At 48.4% G+C, this 25769-nt stretch overlaps 10 protein-coding genes and 1 non-coding gene across 11 annotated transcripts; 5 read left to right on the forward strand and 6 right to left on the reverse strand.

The window, feature by feature from the left end:
- Window positions 1-565: 565 nt before the first annotated feature.
- Window positions 566-3458, forward strand: EFT2 (translation elongation factor 2; the record flags this gene model as incomplete). The annotated part of the gene is made up of 6 exons (XM_049254195.1): window positions 566-573; window positions 680-695; window positions 773-830; window positions 896-1551; window positions 1606-3381; window positions 3441-3458. 6 exons carry the CDS (start codon window positions 566-568, stop codon window positions 3456-3458), a joined length of 2532 nt encoding a protein of 843 aa, XP_049106848.1.
- A 512-nt stretch (window positions 3459-3970) lies between these two features.
- Window positions 3971-4041, reverse strand: LOZ57_005164. Its single transcript has one exon. It is a non-coding gene; the product is annotated as a tRNA-His (tRNA).
- A 731-nt stretch (window positions 4042-4772) lies between these two features.
- On the reverse strand, window positions 4773-7262 carry LOZ57_005165 (uncharacterized protein; the record flags this gene model as incomplete). The annotated part of the gene is made up of 5 exons (XM_049254196.1): window positions 4773-5075; window positions 5135-6192; window positions 6248-6925; window positions 7003-7121; window positions 7198-7262. 5 exons carry the CDS (start codon window positions 7260-7262, stop codon window positions 4773-4775), a joined length of 2223 nt encoding a protein of 740 aa, XP_049106849.1.
- A 752-nt stretch (window positions 7263-8014) lies between these two features.
- Window positions 8015-8826, forward strand: LOZ57_005166 (uncharacterized protein; the record flags this gene model as incomplete). Its single annotated transcript, XM_049254197.1, has 3 exons — window positions 8015-8363; window positions 8425-8489; window positions 8563-8826. 3 exons carry the CDS (start codon window positions 8015-8017, stop codon window positions 8824-8826), a joined length of 678 nt encoding a protein of 225 aa, XP_049106850.1.
- A 404-nt stretch (window positions 8827-9230) lies between these two features.
- Window positions 9231-9974, reverse strand: LOZ57_005167 (uncharacterized protein; the record flags this gene model as incomplete). The annotated part of the gene is made up of 1 exon (XM_049254198.1): window positions 9231-9974. One exon carries the CDS (start codon window positions 9972-9974, stop codon window positions 9231-9233), a length of 744 nt encoding a protein of 247 aa, XP_049106851.1.
- Window positions 9975-10175: 201 nt separating this feature from the next.
- On the forward strand, window positions 10176-10762 carry srb7 (Mediator of RNA polymerase II transcription subunit 21; the record flags this gene model as incomplete). The annotated part of the gene is made up of 2 exons (XM_049254199.1): window positions 10176-10217; window positions 10271-10762. 2 exons carry the CDS (start codon window positions 10176-10178, stop codon window positions 10760-10762), a joined length of 534 nt encoding a protein of 177 aa, XP_049106852.1.
- A 403-nt stretch (window positions 10763-11165) lies between these two features.
- Window positions 11166-14371, reverse strand: LOZ57_005169 (uncharacterized protein; the record flags this gene model as incomplete). The annotated part of the gene is made up of 3 exons (XM_049254200.1): window positions 11166-13885; window positions 13950-14246; window positions 14308-14371. 3 exons carry the CDS (start codon window positions 14369-14371, stop codon window positions 11166-11168), a joined length of 3081 nt encoding a protein of 1026 aa, XP_049106853.1.
- Window positions 14372-14914: 543 nt separating this feature from the next.
- Window positions 14915-17304, reverse strand: lsb6 (Phosphatidylinositol 4-kinase LSB6; the record flags this gene model as incomplete). Its single annotated transcript, XM_049254201.1, has 2 exons — window positions 14915-15763; window positions 15814-17304. 2 exons carry the CDS (start codon window positions 17302-17304, stop codon window positions 14915-14917), a joined length of 2340 nt encoding a protein of 779 aa, XP_049106854.1.
- A 1847-nt stretch (window positions 17305-19151) lies between these two features.
- On the forward strand, window positions 19152-20900 carry GZF3 (GATA zinc finger protein 3; the record flags this gene model as incomplete). Its single annotated transcript, XM_049254202.1, has 4 exons — window positions 19152-19453; window positions 19572-19680; window positions 19876-20178; window positions 20241-20900. 4 exons carry the CDS (start codon window positions 19152-19154, stop codon window positions 20898-20900), a joined length of 1374 nt encoding a protein of 457 aa, XP_049106855.1.
- A 710-nt stretch (window positions 20901-21610) lies between these two features.
- Window positions 21611-23098, reverse strand: LOZ57_005172 (uncharacterized protein; the record flags this gene model as incomplete). The annotated part of the gene is made up of 4 exons (XM_049254203.1): window positions 21611-22291; window positions 22350-22365; window positions 22420-23002; window positions 23059-23098. The coding sequence occupies 4 exons, from the start codon at window positions 23096-23098 to the stop codon at window positions 21611-21613; spliced, it is 1320 nt and encodes a 439-aa protein (XP_049106856.1).
- A 1255-nt stretch (window positions 23099-24353) lies between these two features.
- TMS1 (Membrane protein tms1) lies at window positions 24354-25719 on the forward strand (the record flags this gene model as incomplete). The annotated part of the gene is made up of 2 exons (XM_049254204.1): window positions 24354-24941; window positions 25000-25719. 2 exons carry the CDS (start codon window positions 24354-24356, stop codon window positions 25717-25719), a joined length of 1308 nt encoding a protein of 435 aa, XP_049106857.1.
- Between the last annotated feature and the right edge of the window lie 50 nt (window positions 25720-25769).

Raw genomic sequence — 25769 nt, forward strand, 5'->3', positions numbered from 1 at the left:
TATTCTGGCTGGCGGTACGGAGTATGCGGCTCAGGTCTGCTCCAGGTCAACAATCGGCTTCATTAGAAGACAATTGCAAGTCAACAATATACTCTGTAGCAACTGAGATGCTCAACGCGAAGCCAGCCATACGCTCAAGTCAAAAGAATGTACCATTTGGCGTGCTGTCCCAGCGAGGGGTACACGGCAGGTACATCCAGACAAATAAGTGCGGGGGAGGCGGCAGGTAAGGTGTTGCTGACTAACACAGCTGCGCCAATCAGGGCACACTAGTGACCCCTCCACCCACGCAAGATTTGAAATCGGCAAAAAATCTCAATTAGTAACGCCCACCACCCCTCGCTTCTCCCACTTCGCTTCTTCTCCTCCACCCCCCGAGCCATCCTCAGTCTGTCGTCAACTCCCACTGAGCTGATCTTTGACTTTATAGGGCTTTTGCTTCAACTAGAAATCTGATCAGGTCGAGGTTCTTCTCGATCCTGATTACTTTTTAGTTGATATTTTCTTTTTGGGCCACAAAACAAACCCCGCCTCGAAGGCATTGAAAATTTAGAACACCGTCAAGATGGTCAAGTAAGTCGCTGCATATCTTTCGATCTTACATCTTGCGAAGATACTTCTTGGTTCTTGCCCGCTGTTTTAAACATGTAGCGTTTTGCTAACTCTTGCTGTTGTATAGCTTCACGGTCGAGGAGGTATGTAAGGACACGTACCGCTATTGGCGTTACACACTCGAAGCATACACACCTCATGCTGACAATGTCTTATTTAGATCCGTCAACTGATGGATCGTCCTTCCAATATCCGTAACATGTCCGTCATTGCTCACGGTATGTATAGCCGATTCCAGGGGAACGTATAGGCTGGAAACACACACTAATCGTCGCCACCATAGTCGATCACGGAAAATCTACTTTGACCGATTCTTTGGTTCAAAGAGCTGGTATCATTTCTGCTGCTAAGGCTGGTGAAGCGCGATTTACAGATACTCGTCAAGATGAGCAGGACAGATGTATTACCATCAAGTCTACTGCTATCTCCCTTTATGCCCACCTGCCGGACCCGGACGATATCAAGGATATCCCACAGAAGGTCGACGGCAACGAATTTTTGATCAACTTGATCGATTCGCCTGGCCACGTTGATTTCTCTTCTGAAGTTACTGCTGCTTTGCGTGTCACCGACGGTGCTCTCGTCGTCGTTGACTGTGTTTCTGGTGTTTGTGTTCAAACCGAGACTGTCTTGCGTCAGGCTCTTAGTGAACGTATTAAGCCTGTTTGTATCATTAACAAAGTTGACCGTGCTCTTCTTGAACTTCAAGTTTCGAAGGAGGACCTTTACCAATCCTTCTCGCGTACTGTTGAGTCCGTCAACGTCATCATCGCCACCTACTTTGACCCGGCCCTTGGTGATGTCCAAGTCTACCCTTACAAAGGTACTGTTGCTTTCGGATCCGGTCTTCATGGATGGGCTTTCACTGTCCGACAATTCGCTGTCAAGTATGCCAAGAAATTCGGTGTTGACAGAAATAAGATGATGGAACGTCTTTGGGTAAGTCAAGCCAAAATCTAACCAGTGATGATTTTGTACTAATGATGCTTGCAGGGTGACAACTACTTCAACCCCGCCACCAAGAAGTGGACTAAGAACGGAGAATACGAAGGCAAGCAGCTCGAGCGTGCTTTCAACCAGTTTATCCTTGATCCTATTTTCAAGATCTTCAATGCCATCACTCACTCAAAGAAGGATGACATTGCAAACCTCCTCGAGAAGCTTGAGATTAAGTTGTCTAGTGAAGAGAAGGAATTGGAGGGCAAGCCCCTCCTTAAGATCATCATGAAGAAGTTCCTTCCAGCTGCTGATGCTCTCATGGAAATGATGGTTCTTCATCTTCCGTCTCCTGTCACAGCTCAGAAGTACCGTGCCGATACTTTGTATGAGGGTCCCGCCGACGATGAGGCTTGCATCGGTATCCGTGACTGTGATTCCAAGGCACCTCTCATGCTTTACGTCTCCAAAATGGTACCGACCTCTGATAAGGGTCGTTTCTACGCCTTCGGTCGTGTCTTTGCTGGTACCGTCCGCTCTGGTCTTAAGGTCCGTATTCAGGGCCCAAATTACACCCCTGGCAAAAAGGAAGATTTGCACATCAAGGCAATCCAGCGTACTATTCTTATGATGGGCCGTTTCATCGAGCCCATTGAGGATGTTCCTGCTGGTAACATTGTTGGCTTGGTTGGTGTTGACCAGTTCTTGCTTAAATCTGGTACCCTCACCACCAGCGAAACCGCCCACAACTTGAAGGTCATGAAGTTCTCCGTCTCTCCTGTTGTTCAGCGCTCCGTTGAAGTCAAAAACGCCAATGACTTGCCCAAACTCGTTGAAGGTCTCAAGCGTCTCTCCAAATCGGATCCTTGCGTGCTGACTTACATCTCTGAGTCTGGTGAACACGTTATTGCTGGTGCTGGTGAATTGCATTTGGAAATTTGCTTGAAGGATCTTGAAGAAGATCACGCTGGCGTTCCTCTCCGTGTTTCTGACCCAGTCGTCTCATACCGAGAAACTGTTGGTGCCGAGTCCAGCATTACCGCTTTGTCCAAATCTCCAAACAAGCACAATCGTCTCTATGTCAAGGCCGAACCCTTGGGTGAAGATGTTGCAAAGGCCATTGAGTCTGGCAAGATCAGCCCTCGTGATGATTTCAAGGCGCGCGCCCGCATCTTGGCTGATGATTTCGGCTGGGATGTCACTGACGCAAGAAAGATTTGGTGCTTCGGCCCTGACACTAATGGAGCTAACTTGGTTGTCGATCAAACTAAAGCTGTTCAATACCTCAATGAAATCAAGGACTCCGTTGTGTCCGGTTTCCAATGGGCATCTAGAGATGGTCCTATTGCCGAAGAGCCAATGAGATCCGTTCGCTTCAACATCTTGGATGTCACTCTTCACGCTGATGCCATCCATCGTGGCGGTGGCCAGATCATTCCTACTGCTCGTCGTGTTATCTATGCTGCCACCCTTTTGGCTGAACCTGGAATGCTTGAGCCTGTCTTCTTGGTCGAGATTCAAGTTCCCGAGCAAGCCATGGGTGGTATTTATGGTGTACTTACCCGCCGCCGTGGTCACGTTTTCGCTGAAGAGCAAAGACCCGGAACTCCTCTGTTCACTGTCAAGGCTTACTTGCCTGTCAACGAGTCCTTCGGTTTCTCTGCCGACCTCCGTTCCGCCACTGGTGGACAAGCCTTCCCACAGTCCGTGTTTGACCACTGGCAGATTCTTCCCGGCGGTTCCCCGCTTGACCCAACAACGAAACCAGGTCAAGTCGTGCAAGAGCTGCGTAAGCGCAAGGGTATCAAGGACGTCGTTCCTGGCGTTGAGAACGTAAGTTTGCATGTCTTTTTAGGGCACTGCAATTTAATCTGTACTGACCTTTTTCTTAGTATTACGATAAATTGTAAAAAGCTTGTTGCGATGATTAGACTCTTGAAGAGGATTTCATTTTTGATGGTCCGTTTTATGAGTTCGATGATCTGGGATTTGCATCTGGTAACGAAGACATGATAAAAAAGAGCCAGGGATGTCTCGATTTTCGTATGACATGGGTTTTCAAAGCACCAAAAAGGCAGATTGCTCGCTTGGGTGGTCCTCCAAATACCCATGGACGGGGCAGAAAGAATACCAGGAGCTGGGGTGGTTTATGGTTATTTTTTGCCTTTTTCCCTTATGTATTTCCTTGAAGTTCAGATTGTCGATAGTCACTGTTTTCTCTATTTTGTTGCTGTTAATTTGAAAGAATCGAGATGTTCAATACAGTGGTTATCATCAGAACTTTTTTTTGGCAAATCATGCAGTAATCCGTACGGGTGGTTTTTAACACTGCGACGTTCAAATTTTGTAATACCTTTTCACTAAAGGCAGCCCAAGTCAAAACCTCCGATTCCAGTCAAAAAAAAAAAGGAAAAAAGATATTTGGCGGTACTGGGAATCGAACCCAGGCTGGCGCGGCCACAACGCGACGTCATACCACTAGACCATACCACCCTGTTGTGATATTAGTGCCGGTACCAAGAAGGGTTATCAACATAAGCAAAGAAACTTCAGACTAGGTGGGGGCAGCATGGCGCTTTCAATTATCGATTACAACACAGCCATGACTTCTGAAACCTAAACAAACAGAGTGTTAGAATGTAGAAGAAGCATACGGCAGACACACTAAGAGATGATGCACAAAAGTCAAACAGCCTCGTTCATCTGCAAAAAGTATCTTTCGCGGGTAACCATCTTAATTTTATACCCACCAAGTTATGTATGGATGTGCTTACATAGCATCTATGTTTCTCTACCTAGATCCCTTTACATTGCCCCTGAACCTCCAAATTTTGCCGGAATAAAGAAAATATCACTACAGGCTCAGCGTCAATGTGTATCTCTCTGGTTGCCGACATAGAAGAGCTGGAAGGACTTGCAGTGCCATCGAGCGTTTATTACGAATACTGCGTATGGTCTGGCACTTACGGCCTCATCTCGTGATGAAGAAGAGGAACGTGATTCTAGAAGATTCAAGGCTTAAAAGAGGGATGATAGCAGGGTGCAGCTGAAGTACATAGAATAAAATCGTGATCTTGGCCCTCGATTTCACCTAAGTAGCGTAAGAGATTAAAGGAGCCTCACTTGTGGCATAATGCTCCCGTATAGGAGGCGATCGAAGTATTATACAAGGACGCTCACGCATAGCAGTGTTGTTAGTGCCAGCGCAATAACCAATTCCATTTTCACCACGAATCGTCGACTTCGGCAACGTCGTAATCAACGTCGTGGCCGGTGTCTTTCCTCATTGATAAAAGCTCAGAATCATCCCCATCCATAGCCGTGTCGCCATCGGTCTGCTTGGTTGTTGGCTGTGCGGAAAGGGAGACCGGCACCTTGGCGACCCACGTCATTTCAACTTGACCAACGCCCGGGATGTTGGAAGATCCGTAGATAAGCTGTTCTGCTATGTACCGATCCTTGAAAGTCACAATCTGAGAGTCGGACCGGTCTGGGTTTGATTCAATATTCTCGTATTCTCCGATTGTCTGAAGATAATTAGGCCACGCAACATGCAAACGGGAAAGAGGACGATTATCATTCATACCAGAAGATACTGCCTTAATGCCTCATCACGGTTGGCATCAAACTCCACCCCAGACACTGCGACTCGTTTAGGCCTGTTATCCAGCCGCATAACTCCTCCGCGGCCACGAAAGCTTCCCCTGCCACGGTACCCACCTCGACTAGCAGACGGGTCATATCCACGACCTCGCGGTGCAAACCCTCCACGGCTACGATAGCCTGCCCAGCCGCGTCCACGTCCCCGAGAAAATTCCGAAGACGCATTCGGATCAAGGCCAAGGCTCTGAGCCTCAACCTCTAAAGCTGCCAGCTGTGCACGAAGCTGTTTTGTCTTCTCGCTCTCATTACTTTTTAATGCCGACGCATCCACTCCCTCAAGTTGATTCTCATTTAATGCCACTTCTTCCCCATTTTCAGCATTGTTGGTGGTTTTAATCCCAAGTCTTTCCATCAGTTTTGCTTTTTCTTCCTGCTGTCTCTTAAATAGCTGCTCTTTTTGTTTTTCAAGAGCTTGCATGGCTTCTTCAGTTTCCTTCCGTTTCTTCGCCTTGTCCTCGTACAACTTTTGAGCTTCGGCTTGCTGCTTTTCGAATTCTTCTTGATCAAACGGTGTTTCTGGCACTGTACCGCCGTTGGTCTCGTCGTTTCCAGGTTTGTACCAATATACCTTAACAAATCGGTTATCAAAAATGACCTTTGGGCTACTCCATGCACTCTTCGCTGCGGTGAAGTCATCGTACTTAACAAGCGCAATATGTCGATAAGGCTTCAAGGTAACTTCGCTGATATTGCCAAACTCAGAGAAAAACTCCCTGATCGTTTGCTCATCAAACTTGTCTTCCGGTATCTGTTCAATAACAATAGTGGTGATTGATTGATCCTCATTTGGGCCGACCTGTGAGAATTCGGCGCGACCTCGTTTCTGACTATTAAAACCTTCTCTATCACCCCGCCCACGGCCTCGGGCGCGACCACGAAGTCTCCCTCTATCAATACCACGAGAAGAACTAGTGTGGCCAGCTGTTCCATTGGCAGACGCCGGTCGTTCTGTTACGATATTCGATTTGGTCGGGTCATACTCTATAAGTCCATTAAGTAATCCATCACATGCTCCTACAGAAATCAAACGACTCACCATCGTCCTTGGATGGGGCCACTAAATGATCCGGGCCATGCTGATAGGGGCAGGTGCTTCCTAGCACGCAAAAGCCTTGAGTATCGTAGCTCGTACACCGTTCTGCCAGCTTGGCGGGTGGGGCGCCACCTTGCGCAGGTACTTGGGGGAGATGCGGCATGTCGGGCAATTGCGGGAATCCCATGGTCTGTAAGGCAAGCATTGTAGCCATGGGATTGTTGGCATCAAACGGTGGGAATCCTGGCGGAGGAGCTTGGACGTTCGGAAAACCGTTGCGTTGACCCTGTGGGAACGGCGGCTGAGAAGCCGGCACAGCTCGCCGATTGTCCCATCCGCCTCCCATTCGGTCAGCTCGACCACCGCGTCTGCCACGCATTGCCTTGAAGGGGCGGTCGTGGCTTCGGTGGTACGAATCACTTTCATCGGGCCCTTGAGATACATCATTAAAGCTTCGTTTCCTGCTACCAAAATCCAATCCCAATTCTTGAGAGGCGGCGCTTTTGCCGGGAGAGTCTGAATTTCCAGCCACAGATGTGACGAACTGTGCATCTTGCATTGAAGATGAGGGTTGAGAGAACGGAACGTTCTGGGATGGCGTTGATAACACAGTATCCAACGGCGCTTGCTTGGGCTTGGAATTGTATTTCTTAAATATTTCATCCACAAAGCTGACAGTGTCTATGGGGGTGGTAAACAGAATTAGTACCGTTTAGCGAACGGGGCACTGTCATCTCTACTCCCCGGGGCGGACGTACTCTCTTTTAAGAAATCCTCCAGGTTATCAATCGACGCCTGGCGAATCTCTTCATCAGGCGCGTCGGAGCGGATCAGCGCCAGCACGTAGTCGGCGAGAACGTCTGAATCTGCATCGGAGCTGGTCGCGGCGCGTGGTAGTTAGTTAACTGGTTGACTGACTGCTTGCATCGGGTGTAGCAGGAGTGAGAGCTTACATATCCTCCAGCCGCCTCACCACCCATGATTTCACATCCACTGCTTCGTCTTCCGTGAAGTGCATTGTTGTGTGGAGTCTCGTTGCTGGCGAGTGTGTGTGGTTGACGGAGTGCGGGCTGGCCCAGCTTTTTTGTCGGATTTAGCGTCATCATCCAACCACGCCAACTGATCTAGAAGCGGTGCTGGGAATGGTTGCGTGCCAAGAACTAGCGTTAAGCAAGTTATCTAGTTAACTAAGCCTTCAGAGTGCTGGACCTCCAGTCGCCCTCTGCACAGATGCCACTATGCGCCGGATTTACCGTTCTAGTGTCCGGCTACTGCTTGTCCTTTCCGCTTTTCTCTTTCTATACACTATCATACGCTCCTCGAGCAACCCCCGTGTCATAGCACCCGCCGCGAAGCAGCTTGTTGTAGCCAGCCTGAAGTCGGACAATACATCGTGGGTGCAGGAGCATCTACCGGGATGGCATGCGAACATATACATTGCCGACGATTCCCACGCCCATTTCAGGGTACCGGTGAATAAAGGGAGAGAATCAATGGTCTATTTAACGTGAGGACGTTGCCTTGACCTTCGAGCCTGGTTGGTTGCCAGACTCTGTATGGCGTAGTGCTAGTTTCCACCTGGTTCTTGCTGATAGGAAGCCCACTATGACAGATATATAATAGACCATTATCACAATCTCCCAGACTTCATCGTCTTTATCCACGGGCGACGATACCAGTGGCATAATGATGATCCTATCTATGGTACCTCACGACTGCTGCCCCGTCTTGTAAGCGTGCGAACTGAATCAAATACTAGACGGCGTACCGATGATCCGCAATCTTCGTCTCCCTTACGTTCAAAGCGTAGGCTATGCTCCTCTCCGATGTACTTGGGTTCCCGGGTGCCCGGCCGAGTTGCATCCTCTTGACCCAAGCCCGGATGGCGTGCCAGCACGGGTGGCCGCTGAACGTGCTTATAAATCCGCCTTCAAAGCTTTACTTCCTGACATGAGTGTCCCGGGAAGCGTTGGCGTAACTTGCTCGTCACAGTTTGCCGTTACCCGTGAACGAGTGCGAGCACGGCGCAGATCAGACTATGAGCGGATGCGCCGGTGGCTCGCCAGAACAAACCTCGAAGATGCAATCAGTGGTAGAGTAATGGAATATACATGGCATAGTATGTTTCTTGTTCCTTCGCATCATCACCGTCTTTTAGGCTTGTTGTTGATGTGTGGCAGTTATTATGGGAATGCCGCCGGTGTATTGCCCTCCCGCAGGAGAATGCTACTGTATTACGTTTGGGGTATGCAAATTGAACTGCACCATTGCACGATGTGAGAAACGATATATACTTCCTACGTATGCGAAAATCCCAGACGGCTGGCCGGATCGAGGTGGAGGGGACAATGGATGGCCAATGCCAGGCTGGAATGATTGATCCACTGGGGACTCTATTACTGCAATCCATTCGTGCCTTTTGGGAGGAAGACCTATTCCCAACTGAGAAAGCAACTCTAAGATCTCAACTGCCCACCATCGCTCTGCTGATGGATGACTGCAGTCGATTTGAGCACTACATAGCTAGTGCTGGATGGAGGACAAGCCGCGTTTTACAAGACGATGAGACACATATTGTTTAACAGGTCGAAGGCACCTTTCTTAAATAGACCAGAATTAAAACTTGGGATGAAAAAAGTGATGGTAGTAAGTTGCTTTATTCTTTGTTAGACAAGGGACTGATTTAAAATGTAGTTATATAACTAACCACTAGTTATAGCATATGGTTTGGCTGCCATTCGCTTAGTGGTCTGGAAGTCTACTGCGGCAGTTCTATAGTTAAAGGGGCATGTTCGGATGCCTTCTTTGCAAAACCAGTTTTGCAAAAAATGATATTCAAAAGACGAGCTCCCAATCGTATTCGCCAAGTAGATAGAGCTGTATCACAGCCCAGCTACAAGGAATAGTAATTTGCCGTGAAAGGAGGCAGTGGGCGGTCAGCGTGAAGTGAAATTGGTACGTCGCTGGTATAAAGACATGACCACATTCACGGATCATCTCCGCTGGCATGGTTACCAAGGCTCTTCAGCTCAATGCCATTCCACGCCAATGCCATCTCTTTTTTCGCTGCATTTGTCCCCAGCCTATGCTTTACCCGTACTTCGAGGCCCTGTAGTCCCACCTCGCTGGCCCTGCCATTCCACAAAATCTGTCGAACAGCACCATCTGCGGCATCTGCTAGAATCCACATCAATGGAGATCTGCTCTTTGCCAGAGCATCTCTCACCCCTTTCGTCGCCTCTCGAGGACTAACTAGCACGCCCAGGATTCCATCACCTCTCCACCCTACCGGTGCGCCGGCGAATGTGCCCTCCAGTTCACGGATGATATTTGGGCCTAGTTTGTTGCGCAGTGCCTTGCATTGTACAATGACGCGCAAGGGGTGTGGGTGTGCCGGTAACGACCAGGTGCCCACCAAGTCGATTCCTGAGTCCGCGCGGCCACCAATGCGACTCAGGTCGACGGCGTAGGAGCGGAGGGCCTGGAGAACGGTATACTCGTAGTGCGTACCGATGTAGGTTGTGCTAGAGGGGGATAGTGAGGTTCGGGTCGCGTATGCGAGGAATGACGGGAGATCATTGTGCTGCGAAGTTGGCGCGGGCGGAGGAATGGGTAGAGAGGGCGAACGGCCTGTTGAGCTACAGCGGGAGAGAAAGCGACTCGGGACCGGCTCTCGAGCCAAGCGATATAGCTGAGTGAGCGCGCATCGTAGGTATTGCGAGTGTTTCATGGGTGTTGATGGCGATGAGAGGAAGCGGGCTCCGCATTGGAGCTTTTCGGGTCGAGTCTTGAAACTGAACTCCGTAGGCTCAGGAATCATTCAACCTACATACATACCCTCCTCTCACCTCCCTGCATTTCTTCAGAAGCCTTACTGTTCACTGCTTCTCTCGGAGAGGCTTGGAAAAGTTCCAGAGCTGCGCAGCTTTCTATGGCCGACATCCTCACCCAGCTTCAGACCTGCCTGGACCAGGCGCGTATTCTCAACAACTTGTCCGTTACAACACAGCTAACCGGTGTCTCCAGCTCGCGACGCAATTCTACGCAACAGTTGCCTACCTGACAACCTATCATGACCACTCGCCCGCTCTCCCGCCGCCCAACGACTCCAACGCCGCTCCGCTCAAAAAGATCCCCAAGAACCCGCCTCCCACGGCATCTACCACCGCGGTAAACACCCCCAGTGGAGCCCAGCCTGCGGACGCCGCTGCCACAAATGCGTCTAATTCACCGCCTCCTGACCCCCCAAACACATTTCTTATGCGCCAGCGCGAACTGGCCCGAGACCTGATCATCAAGGAACAGCAGATCGAGTACCTGATCACTGTCCTGCCGGGGATCAAGTCTACAGAGGCGGAGCAGGTAGAGCGGATCAAGCAGCTGGCGCAAGAGCTGAGAATAGTTGAGGAGGAGCGGAGAGTGAAGATGAGAGAAATGAAGAAGTTGGCGGAGAAAGTCGACGGCTTGCTGGGTGCGGTGAGTCGTGGGACAGGCATCTCCAACGCTCAAGGACATTAAGGGTGAATACGTCTTTGATACACTGCATTTTCTGGGTCATTTGCGACGGTGCTGGTTTGGAAGACTTGACGATACTTAGATTCCCAAAAAAAAAGTTTATGAAACTTCATCTCCCTTGCTATCGCTATGTATATTACTATCTATACGGCTGCCAAAAACACCCCTCACCCAAACTCCATGCTATTCGTTGCGAACCAGGCAGGCCGAATTAATTTAGGTCAAGAAGCAAAATCAAAAAAAGTCTCTGGGTATCACCTGGCATAAAGCTGTAAAATCCATGACCTAAAACTCCCGGCCCATCCTTTCCCGTATGGATCCCAACGATTCGCTATGATGATGATATTTCCTGCGCCCGTTACTTGAAGGTAATAAAATATCCGAAAAGCTGGAAGCCTATCCCTCTTTATTTGAATAGAGCTCTATATTCCTTCATTCTCTCCTCCATCGTCTCTCTTCGATCCATCTTTCCTCGGTTCAAACTAATATTAGCCAATGTCTGCTTTTTCTTTGCCAATTCCGCAATCTTCTCCTCGATACTGTCTTTCATGATAAACTGAAATGTTGTAACTTCTCTCGTCTGGCCCAGTCGGTGAACTCGATCGACTGCCTGGGCGACTGCCGCAGGGTTATACTGCGGCTCCATGACGTAAACTCGTGAAGCGGAGGTAAGATTCAAGCCAACACCGCCAGCTCCTAATGTTGCCAGCAGGATCGTGATGCTATTGTCACTGCGAAATTTATCGAGTGCGGCATTGCGCTGTTTAAGCACCATTGTGCCATCCAGCCGAGTAAAGCCAGTGATTCCACTGTCTTGCAGAGCAATCTCGATAAGGTCAAGATGAGACGTCCATGACGAGAATACAACACTCTTGATTGGGGGTTGGTCCGGTGCGAGATTGCTCTCTTCGATATTTCCGAGAAGATAGGTCATCAAGGCTTTAGTCTTAGTGTGAGGTCCTTCATATTGTCCCAGCGACTTGACCTGTTTGCGATTCTGTTTCGCTGCAAGCTGCGTGGACTGATAATTTTCAAACCCAGAGGGAGTAATGACAGTATACGCGGGTGGGATCAAGTTCTTACAGAACACGCACTTGAGATGCAAAGACTTTCCCACGTTGCCATCGAAAACACCTTTATACTGAGAAAAGCAGCTTGTACAGAGCAGATCATAGCATGGTAAAATGCAAGCAACCATGGCATTTTTATCGGTCGGGCTCTCATCACCCAACTGAGTGATGAAACCGCCGCATTTGACGCAGACATTTGCTGAAGATTCCTTCATCAAAGAAAGCATCTCGTAAGCCTTCCTTTCAGCAGCGTCGGTAGCATTGATCTCAAACTCCTCCAGGTCAATAGCGTCGTTTGCTGTCAGGCCTTTGAATCTTTCGCGGTCCTCTTGGTTGAGAAGCTCCTTGCCATGGGCACTAATTTGTCGTAGAACCATCATGGCTTTCAATACAAGGTGATACATGTTCCCACCGAGGGTATTTTTAGCCCGACCAGCTATGACATTCATCATGACATTAGATTCCTTCCTAAAGAACTCATGGAGAGCCTTTTCGCTTTCTGTAAACATGAGATGGACAGTATGATCATGACGAGGCGGCAGATCAATTCGATCTTTGACTCGTCGCAGTGTAAAGGAATCTATAAACACCCTTAATGTAGTAATTGCGTTTGGGTTCTCGGACTTGAAAGGAGAGATGATATGTGCTGCGAACCGTCCTTTTTCATTATATGGGTATAATCTTAAGAACCTGGCAACAGATCCTAGATCTTCAAGCCGGTTTTGAATGGGAGTCCCTGTGACGGACCATCGACGTTGGGCGTTCAAGGAGAATATTGCCTGGCTCTGGGCTGCAAACTGTTCTCGTATAGCATGTGCCTCGTCCAATACAATTCGAAAGAAATTCAACTGGGAAAGGGGGCTTGCATTTCTCTTGGAGCTCTTACAAGATAAATCACTCAAAACCGTACTGTAAGTGGTGATGACTATATCATATTTTACCAGTTCCGTAGGATCTTCAGTTCTAGATGGCCCATGGAAAACGTAGTAGGAAAGGGCGTTTTCATGTAAATGCTCTTTGATCTGGCTCACCCAGTTTCCCACGGCGCTAAGTGGCGACAGTAATAAAGTTGTTTTTGCCCGTAACGGCTCATTTGAAACATGTGTTGCAGCCCACTCTACCGACTGCGGTAATAAGGAACACACCAAAGATAGAATGCTTAGGGTCTTGCCTAAGCCCATTACGTCGGCCAGTAAACCGCCAAGGACTTGAGGAGGCTCTTCAGCGGAGGTAATGCCACTAATAATCTCGCGGTAGACCTTTCGCCCTTGCGATTCCAGCCTCCAGAGCGAATTGTTATCTCCCTCATTGGGACCCAGACGACGCGGTTGCTCTTTTTCTGTCATGTACCATAGGGCTTGCTTCTGATGTGGCAACAGTTGCGTTTTCACCAAACTGGATGGCTCCATCTCTGGAAGATTTTGAGTATTAAGCTGGTCGAACATTTTTGTCACTGCACTATTAATCTCCTCAGCGGTACGTGTCTCTGATTGAACAGAAAGGCGGTTTGTATTTTGAACGGAATGCCTGTTAGTATGAGGATTGCATACTGCTAGTCCTGCATCAACTGTATTTGGCACTCCTAGCCATAAGTTTTTCTGACCAAGGAACCTGCCTGTACTCTCCGAGAGCCGTCGAGGACCATATAGATTGACTGAGATATGAAAACTACTATGACACGATTGGCCGGGCCATTCATTGGACAATCTTTTGCGAACATCTAGGCGCGCTTGGGCACGAAATCTGGCAATGGAGTTATCAAGCAAGGGAGCTAGTCCTGCGGCTGTTTGTGGATCGATGAGGCCAAATGTTTTTTGTGCAGTATCTTTCACCTCGATTCTTATATCCTGGGAACGCTGCCTGACTAGCTCACACTTGATAGATGGCCAGTCGTGGGTCATATCGCCAAATACGGCCCTTGGAGGGGTGGGTACTTGATGGGCAAGAACGGTGGCACCCTCAATTTTTCCATAACACACCTCTTCCTCGCCCAGGGGACGATTAGCAACGAATACTACATCATCATCATCATCATCATCATCATCATCCTCGTTATCTAGACAACTTGTCAACGAAGTTCCGTAAATGTAAAAGGAGGAAAAAAGGGGTGAGTATGTTACCCAAAGTAAGGTCAATGGTGTTCGGAATTTGGGGAGCAGGCGTAGGCGTAGAATTGTCTGACGACCCATTAATGATATATCCTCCAAGGGATGTGTGTGTGGTGTTTGCTCTCTTCTGTGCATTCGTGCTGCTTGCGTCGTTGGCCCTAAATTTTTTAATTGGAGCAACGCCGCGCCTCTCGACGCCGTAGATATCTTCAATCATTCTGGAATGTCCTTCACGAAATTGACTGAACGTCCGTTTCGAGTCAGCCCCGGATACAGTGCCATCCTTCGGAGCGTTGCCGGACTGAGGGGCTGTGAGTCGGAGTAATCAGAATCATGACTACAGAATGAGGTGATAGAAAGTAAGTAGTACTTGCTGCGGACTGCCTTCTAAAACCTTTGGGGTCGAGCAGCAACGCTGCTGAAGGACCGCTCATCCCGACGCACGTACCCGGTCTAGCGATGGAGTTCGGCGATTCTCGAGAAGCGCGTCCTTGTAAGGATGGAGGACATAAGAAAACGTGGAGGACGTGGAGGAAGCGAGACCAATAATGGAGGGAAGGAGAATAATGAGTGAAAGAGGCACAAAAAAACTACATGAAGAAAAGAACCCTGGCTGAGGCAGAACTCAAGTACGCGATGAATGAAGAACCGCAGGTGGCAATAAGCTTTGGCCGAGGGGAGCTTAACAGGTGGAAGTGAGAAGCAAACTATGTACATAGGAACTATCGAATCCCAACACGTCATGAAAGAGTGAAATGAGTCTACCACACTTGCTCAAATATCAATGTCTCTAATCACACACAATAAACTCCGTATGCCTCATGCTATTCAAAATAGTTCATACAGAAGTTCGAATGAATGCCGCCTAAAGGTATCAGAAACACATAACGGTCAAATATTAAACATTATCATAGCCAAAGGTAGAGAAGAAGGCAGTAATGCAGCGCTGAGAAAGTAGGTAGAGGGTAGAGAGAAAATCAGCACCATGTAAACACCGGATTCTTGCTTTTCACAGCCTCGAGCCGCTCAACAATGACTTTCCGCTCGTGGCCATCCATCTCCTCTGCTGCCGCATAGCCAAGATCCCCTTCTAGATCATCACCGCCAAAGGCAACAGTACTATTCCGATGTTGCGATAGAGATACACCCTTCTTATGCTTGCCAAATCGCTGGCGTCCGTACGATCGGGGGCCTGGCACCGCCCAGCTGCTTGCAAGTTCTCGGCCACGCTCACCAAGGCTGTCCGGGTTGCCATAGTTCACCTGGCTAAAAGAGATTGGGCTGGTGCTTCGCTCTCGCGCGGGGCCAGACTCGAAGGACGTCGTGTCTCTTGAGAGCTCAAATCGGTTGGGATTAGGGAGTTCGTGAGTTGGAGAACCAAAACTCAATAGATCAGGATGGGGACGCGGTGATGCCATAGCGGTGCTGATGTCCATTTCTTCCTGTGACTCCTGCCGCACACGCGCGGCTCGTCGTTGCACCTCTGAAGAGGGCACACGTAGAGGAATCGCAACAGGGATGTCCACCAAATCGTCCCAGACGCAAACTCTTGTTCTACGAGTTAACTCTAAGGGGCCATGGTCGGGTTGCTTTAATGTCTCCACGACATTCCAAGCTTGTCCTTTCATAACAGCAATCTGTCTTGCGAACATGCTCTCTTTGAAATCCGAATCTTGGCTGAAGACACGCCGAAGTGCCGTTTGCGTGCCGCTCCACCAGGCTGTCGATGTGAGAAGGGGTAAGAAATGGTCTCGAGTTTTCTTCGAAAACGGCTGGCCAATGAGAGAAACCGGGAGAAAGAGCCAGCCAAAAGGAAAACTACGCCACTGTATGACTGTTAGCAGCGGGCAGCAGAATAATACCAAGAGAAACTTACGGCATCAGGGTGCTTCCAGGGCCAAGATAAACTATTATCAATGGCTCCGATGGATATTGTGGCATTAGAAAGTTCCATTGCATTCAGTGGTGTTCCAGATCGACTTATGGCTGCCATGACCTCGTGCCGCCTGTAAGGGTACATAGGAGAGCTCGTGCGCGCTGAATTGACAGATACCGGTCGGACAGGAGGCATCTGCTCTTCTTCAGCCTCGAGGTGATTCACTCCATTCATCTTTGGCGGCTCCGACATGATGGAGACTTCCTCGGTATTCCAATCCACCCTAACCATCCAATTATCAAGTCCTCGGTCCGTATTTCGCATTATATAATCTAATATGACCAATTTTTCAAGCTCTTCTCTAAATGACTGTTGTAAGTTTTCTGTCCATTGAAACTTGCGCTGCCTGTCGTCCTGGGGAGGCGTAGCCACGCGAGCACTCCGATAGTCATCCTCATCATCCGAATGGATTCCAGATGGCTGACAGGCCTCATTCCAGGGTCGTTTCTTTCTTCGGGGTGCATCCTCTGGGTGAAACCCTGTATTGGCTTGGTCCGGCCATGGGTGCTCGCGTAAAAATATATTTGCATCCTTAAACCCTTTCAAAAAAACTTGGAAACTGCCTTGTTTAGCTGGTAATTGCTTTTTACCTCTCCATGCACGTCTTCGATCCCAAAAATCGTAATAGAAAGATTTAGAAGACAGCCGTACAATATCAGTGTAAGGAACAAGGTTAGTTTTTAATCGTGTATCGAGTACATAAGCTGCGGCCTCAGAGACATATGACAAGTTTGGGATAAGGCAGGCGCGGCCGAAGAAACAAGGAAATAGATTTCGATGTATCCATTTGGTCCATTTGGGATTTCGGGATGCGTATGGTTCCTCGTCTTTTGGTTTGAATACTCCTACCACCTTTCCTTCACTGTTTCTTGCGAAGTAGCTCCCAGAGCTGCCTTGAGAGATCATTTTTGGATGCACTCCGAGCTCTATTGCGACCTGAACGCTTTCTACGATCTCGTCGAACTCCGCTTCGGTCATTCGTCCGGTCTCGGGGGGGTCTGCCTCAAGAGAAGCAGCGGTTACCGGTCGAATGCCCTCTGGAGCTTGGAATACGGTATGGTGAATTTCTAATTGCTCTTCCTCATTCGTCTTTCCCCTAACTCGGTTGATCTTGAACTTGGACGCGATTTCTTCGGCCCATTTTTCCAATCTCATATTAATGGCCTTAATATCTACACCGGAAGAGTCCGTGCGACCTCTCCGAGCTTTTCCATAGTAGGGTCTTCTATTGTGATGACCAGGCGATGCTTGTCTAGGCGATTGCGCCTGGCCTGCTGGGCGGATTGGAGCGTAGCGAGGGACGGAGGACGATAACGTCGGAGGAGCATTGTATGGATCTTCGTCGGATTCGTACTCATATTCCCGGTCCTCATCTGCCTGGGAGAGGCGGGCATAACCCGACGTAGCCGGCCGATTCTTTGAAGGGGGCATCGTGTATGAAGCGAAAAGCGGGCGACCTGGTACCGGAAGGGTCGGAGCTCAAATAAAGACGGAAAGGAGGTATCTGTTGGGGGCGAAGAGCCTGGCGCGTTCAGCGCATTCTCGCGCTTTCGATGAATTAATTAGAAGAGGGGCGTCTGCTATCACCATTCAGGCACTCTAGCGGAGCAATCGGAAATCAGACCGGCGGCCGTTTTGCCATTAAGGGTGAGGAAGAACAACTACCTACCTGGCTCGAGCGATGCTACGTCTGGCGGCCTTACGTAAGCACAGCGTGATCGGCAGTTTCATACCCGTTGACGACATCCCAACTTAATTGTTGCCTGCAAATGACAATAGTGTGGATGCTCGGATGCTATACATTTTATGCGCTTTATTTGTTTTATGGGCCAGTACCCACATATCTGATATGATTCGCTTTGGAAGCCGAAAATTTTGGGACATTTATATGAGCTCGCAACAGTAGCGCTTCCCTAATAAGTGCAGCAGCAGAAAAGGAAGAGGATAACGACAAACAAAACAAAAAGAAAGGAAAGAAAATGAAATCGAGCAACAAAAAGTTTCACATCCACTCCTACCAGCGGGGGCAAGCCAGCAGCAGACCGGATGTTACATCCTTCCCCGGCTCTGCCTCAAAAGACTCCATGCCTGAGGTCACCAAATCAATTATATACTTTGTTGAATTGTTCTTACCCATTAGCTACCACCGTTGTTCAGGCCTCTATGCACACTTCGGGCTATCGTATGCTCGGATGATAGCCCTCCCCCGTCCCATTGGTTCCAACGTAACTTCCATACTCATTAGCACTCTGCCATGGAACACTTACTCTACCGTAAGGGAAGATTTACTAGTAAAGTTTCGATCCCAACTCTGTTGTATAGGACTATCATCGTCAGGCTAGCCTAGGCACTTTTTACCTGCAGCTTGATTTCTCCTCCAGTTTATTTCTACTCTTCACGCAATGCCCCTAGCTCAATTTGGTCAATATATTTATATTGTATAACTATTCATCAGCCACGGCGTTTTAGTCTGTCAATGCTTGCTTTGTAGATTTAAGCCGTCTTCTCGTAATCTCGTGGCAGCCGTACGCCCTAAAAAACCACACTTTTATGTCTAGCAGCTAGCAACTACCACGGAGAAGGAAAACTGGGCGACAATGTTGAAAACACTGATGGAGCGAGCAAGCAACTGAGATTAGGGACATGGCAATAGTACAGCATTTTTTGCGATGGACAGGAGACCGTTCATACCCTTCAAACCATGTTCAAGTATGACACGGGCGGGATGTTGTAATCTAGCGGTAGCACTCCATACTGCCATCGAAATATCTCGAACCTTTTACAGGTAGCCAACCTAGCGCCAAGAACATGCTGGGTTGTTAATAGAATTAATTCGGTATTCTATAGAATTCGATTCCAGGCGGTACTGAAATCGCCAATGCTAACACACAGCAGATCTTTCCGTTCTACCCCTTTGGTTCTAAAAGTAAGATGCCTTGGACCGCGTCGTTCAACACTCTACTTTGTTGTATAGAGAACAAAGCCCAGCTATAGTTTGTTGGTAGCCGCCTTGGCGTAGTTATCATCACCGATAATTTGACTAGTTGCGGAGTACGGAGTAGTTACCTATTAACTAACTAGTACTCCGTACCAGAAACTCGTAACAACCATTGAGCTCTCCAAATACCAGCAATTAAAATATATAATATCCCTGGTTTTTCATACTTAAATCCATTTTTTTTATTTTTCGTTCTTGTACTACTATTCTAACGGAGTAGATCGCTTATTTTCACTCTCATCTTAATCTCCCTTTGCATCGCCGGCCCGATCCTTCGAAAATGACATCTGCCGTAGCATCTCTCGCGCTCGGTTCTTCTGCAGTCAGCCCTGGGCTCGGGACCGGGTCGCATCAGACCGATATCCTTGCGTTCCCTTCTTCGCAAGACGGAGAGCGCGTGGCCTCCGCCCCTTTGCCGTCAATGGAAATATCAACCACGACTGATGGCAATGAGAGTTCGACTACCTATCCTGCCGGCCAGAATATTTCCAATACAGGTTCTTTGGGTTCAAGAGATTCTTCTCACAATACCGGCCTCTCTACCCTAGCTTCTGCTGCGTCGGCGCCGACGCCATACCTCCGGTCAGTACTCCGTGTTCATGTGCCCGGGCTCAGGTAGATCCATGGATTCGCTGGGATACCTATAACATGGCATTAGGTGAGGTTAAGCTGACAGCCTTGTATTTTTTTGCTATCACAGACCGTATGACACCGCCGCAAACACATGCAGTAACCACAACGCTACCCAGAGCGTTAACTATGCCACCCCATCCCCAACTGCAACATCTGGCGGTCATGGAACACTCTCGGTAAGTCAATTGGGCCCATCTGCTCTGAATGCAGTCGAGCATCCTGGTTTCCTCGCGTGTTTTTGTGTATCTCGAAGCTGGCGCGTTCGTCTGCGCGCGACCAGACTGGCGTCCCAATCGGGTTTAGCGGCTTCCAATTAGCGTTTCATCTCCTTATCACTGCCGAATCCCGTCAACCGTTTCCCTTATCAACAGACACTCGAATATCCCATCGTCCCATCATCCGCCCAGTTCACACCTCGCGTCCCCCCAATTGCCGCGTCCACCATGCTAACTGCAAATGTGGCCGATCAGGGCTCCCAGTACCAATCTGTTTGCCAGAATTGCGGCACATCTAAAACCCCATTATGGCGAAGAGATGGAATGGGTGCCGTGCTATGTAATGCCTGTGGCCTTTTCCTCAAACTCCACGGTCGCCCACGGCCTTTAAACCTGAAAACCGACGTTATTAAAAGCCGCAACAGGGTCAAGACATCTGGTCAAGGCTCAAAGCGCAAGGTAGCTTAACTTCTCCTACATCTCCTAACCCCCGATGTCTAACTGGAGCTGATTGCTTGTAGTCTGCCGCCGAAGCAAATACTTTTCCCCAATCAAAACCGGACGGAACAATATCGAATGGAACCTATGGATTTCCTCGTGGCCAGCGGTCCTCCCCACCGTCTGATCGCTCGAAATCACCTGTCTCTCGAACCGATACTCCTAATTTTGTCCACAACAGCAATATCGCCCCCCAGAATGTGTTTGATAGTGTCACATTATCAGATCACGGGATAAACACCTCGAATTCAGGTCTTTCTGTTATACAGTTACAGCAGCCCTCTCCTGGGTCAAGCACGTCATCCAGTGATCGTCATATAGATATGACGCAGACATACGAAGGGTTGCTGGCTGCGAATACCGCGTTAAAAACTCGAGTTAGCGAACTGGAAGTCATCAACGAACTCTTCCGCGGAAGAGTCACCCAATTAGAGCAGAGTGAAGAAGCCTCTAGGAGGTCTGGCAGCAATGCTAGCGATTCTGAGTTGGAGCTCCGGCGAGCTCTGGAAGATGCCGCAAAGCGAGAATCAGATTTAATCCACAAAGTTAGCAAATTAGAACGTTTGCTGGATGGATATAAACAATTTCAGCTTGCACCTGACTCAACCGAACCACAAACAAAACGACGACGCCTTTCAGATGGCATGTCATTTCCTTCAGACACACCCGTCGAGTCTTCATAGCATCTATAAACCTAATTAGACGTCCCGGAACCAAAAACCATAGCTCACCAAAATCCCTTCCCTTCATGGCATACACTGACCTTTCTCCTTACCACTTGAAACCCTCGTTTTTCTTCTTTTTTCTCCCGAAGCACTGGGCTGCTCAAAATACCCGCTTGTAATTCCTAATCTGACCAATTGTATTTTTCTAATCTGCATGTTAATCTGTTCACTCTCTACTATCACGGCGTACTTGGACTCTGGTATTTATCTCGCTATTGATACCGACCTCATCTTCAACTTTGGGCTTCTCCTCCTTGTAGTGTTCTGTCCTCCAATCTCTGTTCGGGAATCTCACTCCTTTGTACTTTTAACTCGGGCCTGTGGATGGGTTTCTGTCGCTTCTTTTATTTGATTTACAAAATATCTGAATTCCGAAAGGAGCCTCTTGATCTAAGCTGGCCTTTGCGGCGGCTTGTACTGGAACATCGACGACTTTGCCGTTCGCGCGATATACGTACGGGTTTGTCTAGCTAACTTCCTTACCATTCCATCATGTATTACTATATTTTGTGTTTAACAATATGAACCAGAATGGTATGGTGACCGTTGCCCGATAGTTTCATTGTTTAGGATAATAAGGAATCGACCGAAATGAATTATTACCTAACTCCCTTAATATAAATATACTCCTGAAAATGCATCTTCTATAGCTTAAAAGCGAACTCAAATCAGCGTGTGACCGGTTGGCTGGCACGTAAACGGCTCTTCTTCCCGGTCTTCATTTGCATGACAATGGATCTTTCATGCCAAATACTCCACAGCGCGATCACCGTTCCCAGAAGTCCTGCAGAAAAGGTCACCCAGTATGCTGCACGATAGCATCGTAGACCTTCTCTGCAGTCTCGATCGCCATCTGGTGAAATGTAGGAGTTGCGGTCGAAAATGAATCCATAGATGAGATTAAAGATATTCCCACCAATCACAGCCGCAAGTGTCATGACACCCCAGTTTTGTGATATGCCCCCAATACCAAAGGTGTGAGCAACGATGGAGGGGAACACACCAAACAACATTCCATACGCCAAACCAGTCATTCCGGAAACGAAAAGAAGCTGATGTGGATCAGAAATCCGGGTAGCAGCAAATTGTGCACTGCAAAAACATAGTGAAGATATGAAAAGACACCATATTCGGGACATTTGGAGTTGTTTGACGAGAAGGTCAGAGCCGATGCCTGGGCGAGAGGTTAGTCGAACATTTCTGAAAAGAATATGGTGACGCTGAATAATACCGCTCAAAAGGCGTCCAACACAGCTAAGCACGGAGAGTGTGGAAACATGAATCGCCTGCTGCTTCTGAAGGAACCCTGAAGTCACGTTGCGATCATAGTAAGTCCATAGAGCCTTAGCCTATTTTAATCATTAGGAGCATGCAAAACTAAAACCGTGCGATAAAGCCAAAGCTTACATCATAACCAATGTTACTAGAAAATAATATTAGCAGGTGAGGGAAACTACTGGTAAGAGTGCATCCCTACTTTATTGTCATTAAGCCAATTCCAGTTAAGACGCCAAGCATCGTAAATAGTTGCCAAAATTCGACTGTAAGCAACATGTAAATTCCGCGTAAATCGGCATACAGCGAGTCGCCGGTTTCATGTAACCTTGTTTCTTCATCGTACAGGGAGTCTGGAGAGTTCGTAGATGACCGTGCCATCAATGAAGAGGTCTCCTCAATCTCAGCGTTCGGAATGGTGAATTCGTCGCGGCGCTGCACTGGCGATGTTGTCGTATCATTACCGTCTACAACTTGCTCTCTTGGCTCAGGGGCGCGGTGTGTCTCCGTTGACCTTGTTCTATGCAGCTGGCTTGATTGAGAGATGCTCTCCGACTCATTTTCAGATACCAAGGAATATGCAGATGAGTATGGAAGGACACGAATAAAAAAGGATGAAACAAATATTAATGATGAGGTCCCAACAGCAAGAACAAGTAAAAATAGGGATGTGTCATCATGAAATGCAAAGGCTGCTATGGTTGAAAAGAAAAAGGCGCTCAATCCGTATGCTGCAAGTGGAAACGCAGTAGCCGAACCTCGGTGATTTGGAAAATTGGACGCGGCTACGAGAGTGTCAGTGCCAGATGTCTAATAGACACGAATGCGAGCCCCAACGAACCTGTTTTAATAGATGCAAAGAAGGCAGAACAGCTCCCCATACCAGTAAGAAATGAGAAAAGGCATAGGAGAGGCACACTTATTGAGCCAGGTCCGGAAGCATACGCTGTGTGAATGTTAGTTTTATGTATTTTGGCCAAGGAACCACCTGGTGGGAGCGTTAACCTCGATGGATAGGAAAATACCCAACAAACAACGCTACAGTTCCAATCAAGGTCGCGGGCCACGGCCCCTTTGAGTCAACAAGAAAGCCAATTGGAATGCCGCTAGCATAAGTTCCCAAATTACCGGCGGTACCCTGTTTGTTTTAGTATACGCTGAGGATGAGACGAGGAAATACTTACAATCAAGTTACTTTCTGTTGACGACAGCTTCATGCGATCCATGAACTGGGGTGACCATGCCGAGTAGGCATACTGACTACATGTCAACCTAGATCAACGGTCGGAATGAAAGCCGGGGAAAATAGATACATTGGTTCCGCTCGCGAGAGCGATAGTTGTGGCCGCAACCACGGTGAGTAACCGCTCGGTGGTTGTCACCGGAGGAGCCATTGGTCGCGATATGTGGGATTAGGTACTCCGTACAGGGAGCTATTTCAAGTTTTCCTCCAGGCCCATGGGATGATATTAAAGTTGTGAGGTCTTGAGATCAAGAACCCCGAAACCTGGCGTAGGGGAACGATCAGTGATGCAAGCGTCACGATGTAGATGGCTCTTAAAGTATAAAAATATTCAAAATCCTGTCAGGAGGGTATACTGTGCAGCAATCATGCATATCAACCTGTTGCTGGCGCGAATTCAGTAACAATCACGATTTCGCCAACGGTTAGCAAACTGACTTACTCCGTACTCCGTATCACTACGGAGTACGGAGTAACTACGGAGTAGTTAATTAACTACTGACTAATCGGCAACTCCTCATAACACCGCCAAGATGTGTCATGTTACTCCGGAGATTACGTAATTCCGCCGCTCGCATCAACTGCAGACCCGTGAGATGGAACTCGCAAGGGAACTATTACTAACCTATAATATTGAAAGTACGACTACATAGGGACTCATCATGGGTGCTCTACTCTCTCTGCCTTTGATGGCAGTTCCCAGCATCGGAACGGTGAGAAAATTGTCTGCGAGCCCCAAACCAACGTTCACTAACCATCCCAGGTTGTTGGATGCCTGGCATCATGCTGCGGAGCTGCAACTTGTTCGGCACTCTGCAGGACCTGTGGGAAGTTTCAAAGCAGGTATATTTCTCTGTCTGTTGGATAAAGATTAAGCACTGACCTCAGACAGTATGGCTACGAGAATCGCCTACGCCTTTATTCTCCTAATCAACTCTATCCTTTCGTGGATTATGCTCACTCGGTGGGCGCTGAATAAACTCGAACACCTCACATTTGACTTCCTACCTATTAGCTGCGATGGTGAAAAATGCCATGGTTGGGTTGCCGTTCATCGTATCAACTTCGCCCTTGGCCTGTTCCATATTATCCTCGCTGGATTATTACTTGGAGTGCGCTCGTCGAAGGACCAACGGGCGGGTATACAAAATGGCTATTGGGGCCCTAAAATTATAGCCTGGGCAGCCCTTATAGTACTTTCTTTCTTCATCCCGGAGAGCTTTTTCTTCGTTTGGGGAAGTTATTTTGCCTTTGTTGGTGCCATTCTCTTCCTCCTTCTCGGCCTTATTCTCCTTGTCGACCTTGCGCACACTTGGGCAGAATTATGCTTGGAGAAGATAGAAGATGGTCGCTCGCGGGTTTGGCAGGTTCTGTTGATCGGCTCTACCGTGGGAATGTATATCGCCTCATTCGCGATGACCATCATCATGTATATCTTCTTCGCTCGAGGAAACTGCACGATGAACCAAGTTGCCATATCCGTAAGCACTTCCTTTATAAACTCGCGTTATTCGATGCTCATTTATATACCTCCTTTAGATCAATTTGGTGGTGTTCCTGGTCATGTCAGTGGTTTCTGTGCAGCCCGCCGTACAGGCTGCAAACCCTCGCGCCGGTTTAGCCCAAGCGGCTATGGTTACTGTTTACTGCACCTACTTGACTATGTCTGCAGTCTCTATGGAACCGGACGATAAACAGTGCAATCCCCTGATTAGAGCGCGCAGTACTCGCTCCGCTTCAATCGTCCTAGGGGCTATCGTTACCATGTTGACTATTGCATATACAACCACCCGTGCCGCGACTCAGGGTATTGCACTCGGGTCGAACGGCGCGCACAGCAATTACTCTCGCCTTGAGCAAGACGAAATGGAGCATGGCTTGGTGACACAGCAACCTGGCCGTTCCCGTCGAGAGATGCGAGCAGAAGCCTTGCGAGCTGCAGTTGAGAGTGGAAGCCTCCCTGCAAGTGCCCTAGATGATAGCGACGATGAGTCAGACGACGGTGATTCAAAGGACGACGAGCGAAACTCTACTCAATACAATTACTCGCTGTTCCATGTCATCTTTTTGTTGGCAACCATGTGGGTTGCTACATTGCTTACCCAAAATCTTGACCCCGACGCAAAAGATGACCTAGCGCCGGTTGGTCGAACCTATTGGGCTACTTGGGTAAAGATTATCAGTTCTTGGGTTTGCTATGTAATTTACCTGTGGACTCTTGTTGCCCCAGTTTTGATGCCAGACAGATTTGATAATTGATTTGGGTTTTTGATGCCTCAGACATCCGAGTTGTATGGTGGTTCTGATGG

The sequence above is a fragment of the Ophidiomyces ophidiicola genome (assembly GCF_022830035.1).
Source record: "Ophidiomyces ophidiicola strain CBS 122913 chromosome Unknown scaffold_24, whole genome shotgun sequence".
NCBI classification, from domain to species: Eukaryota; Fungi; Ascomycota; class Eurotiomycetes; order Onygenales; family Onygenaceae; genus Ophidiomyces; species Ophidiomyces ophidiicola.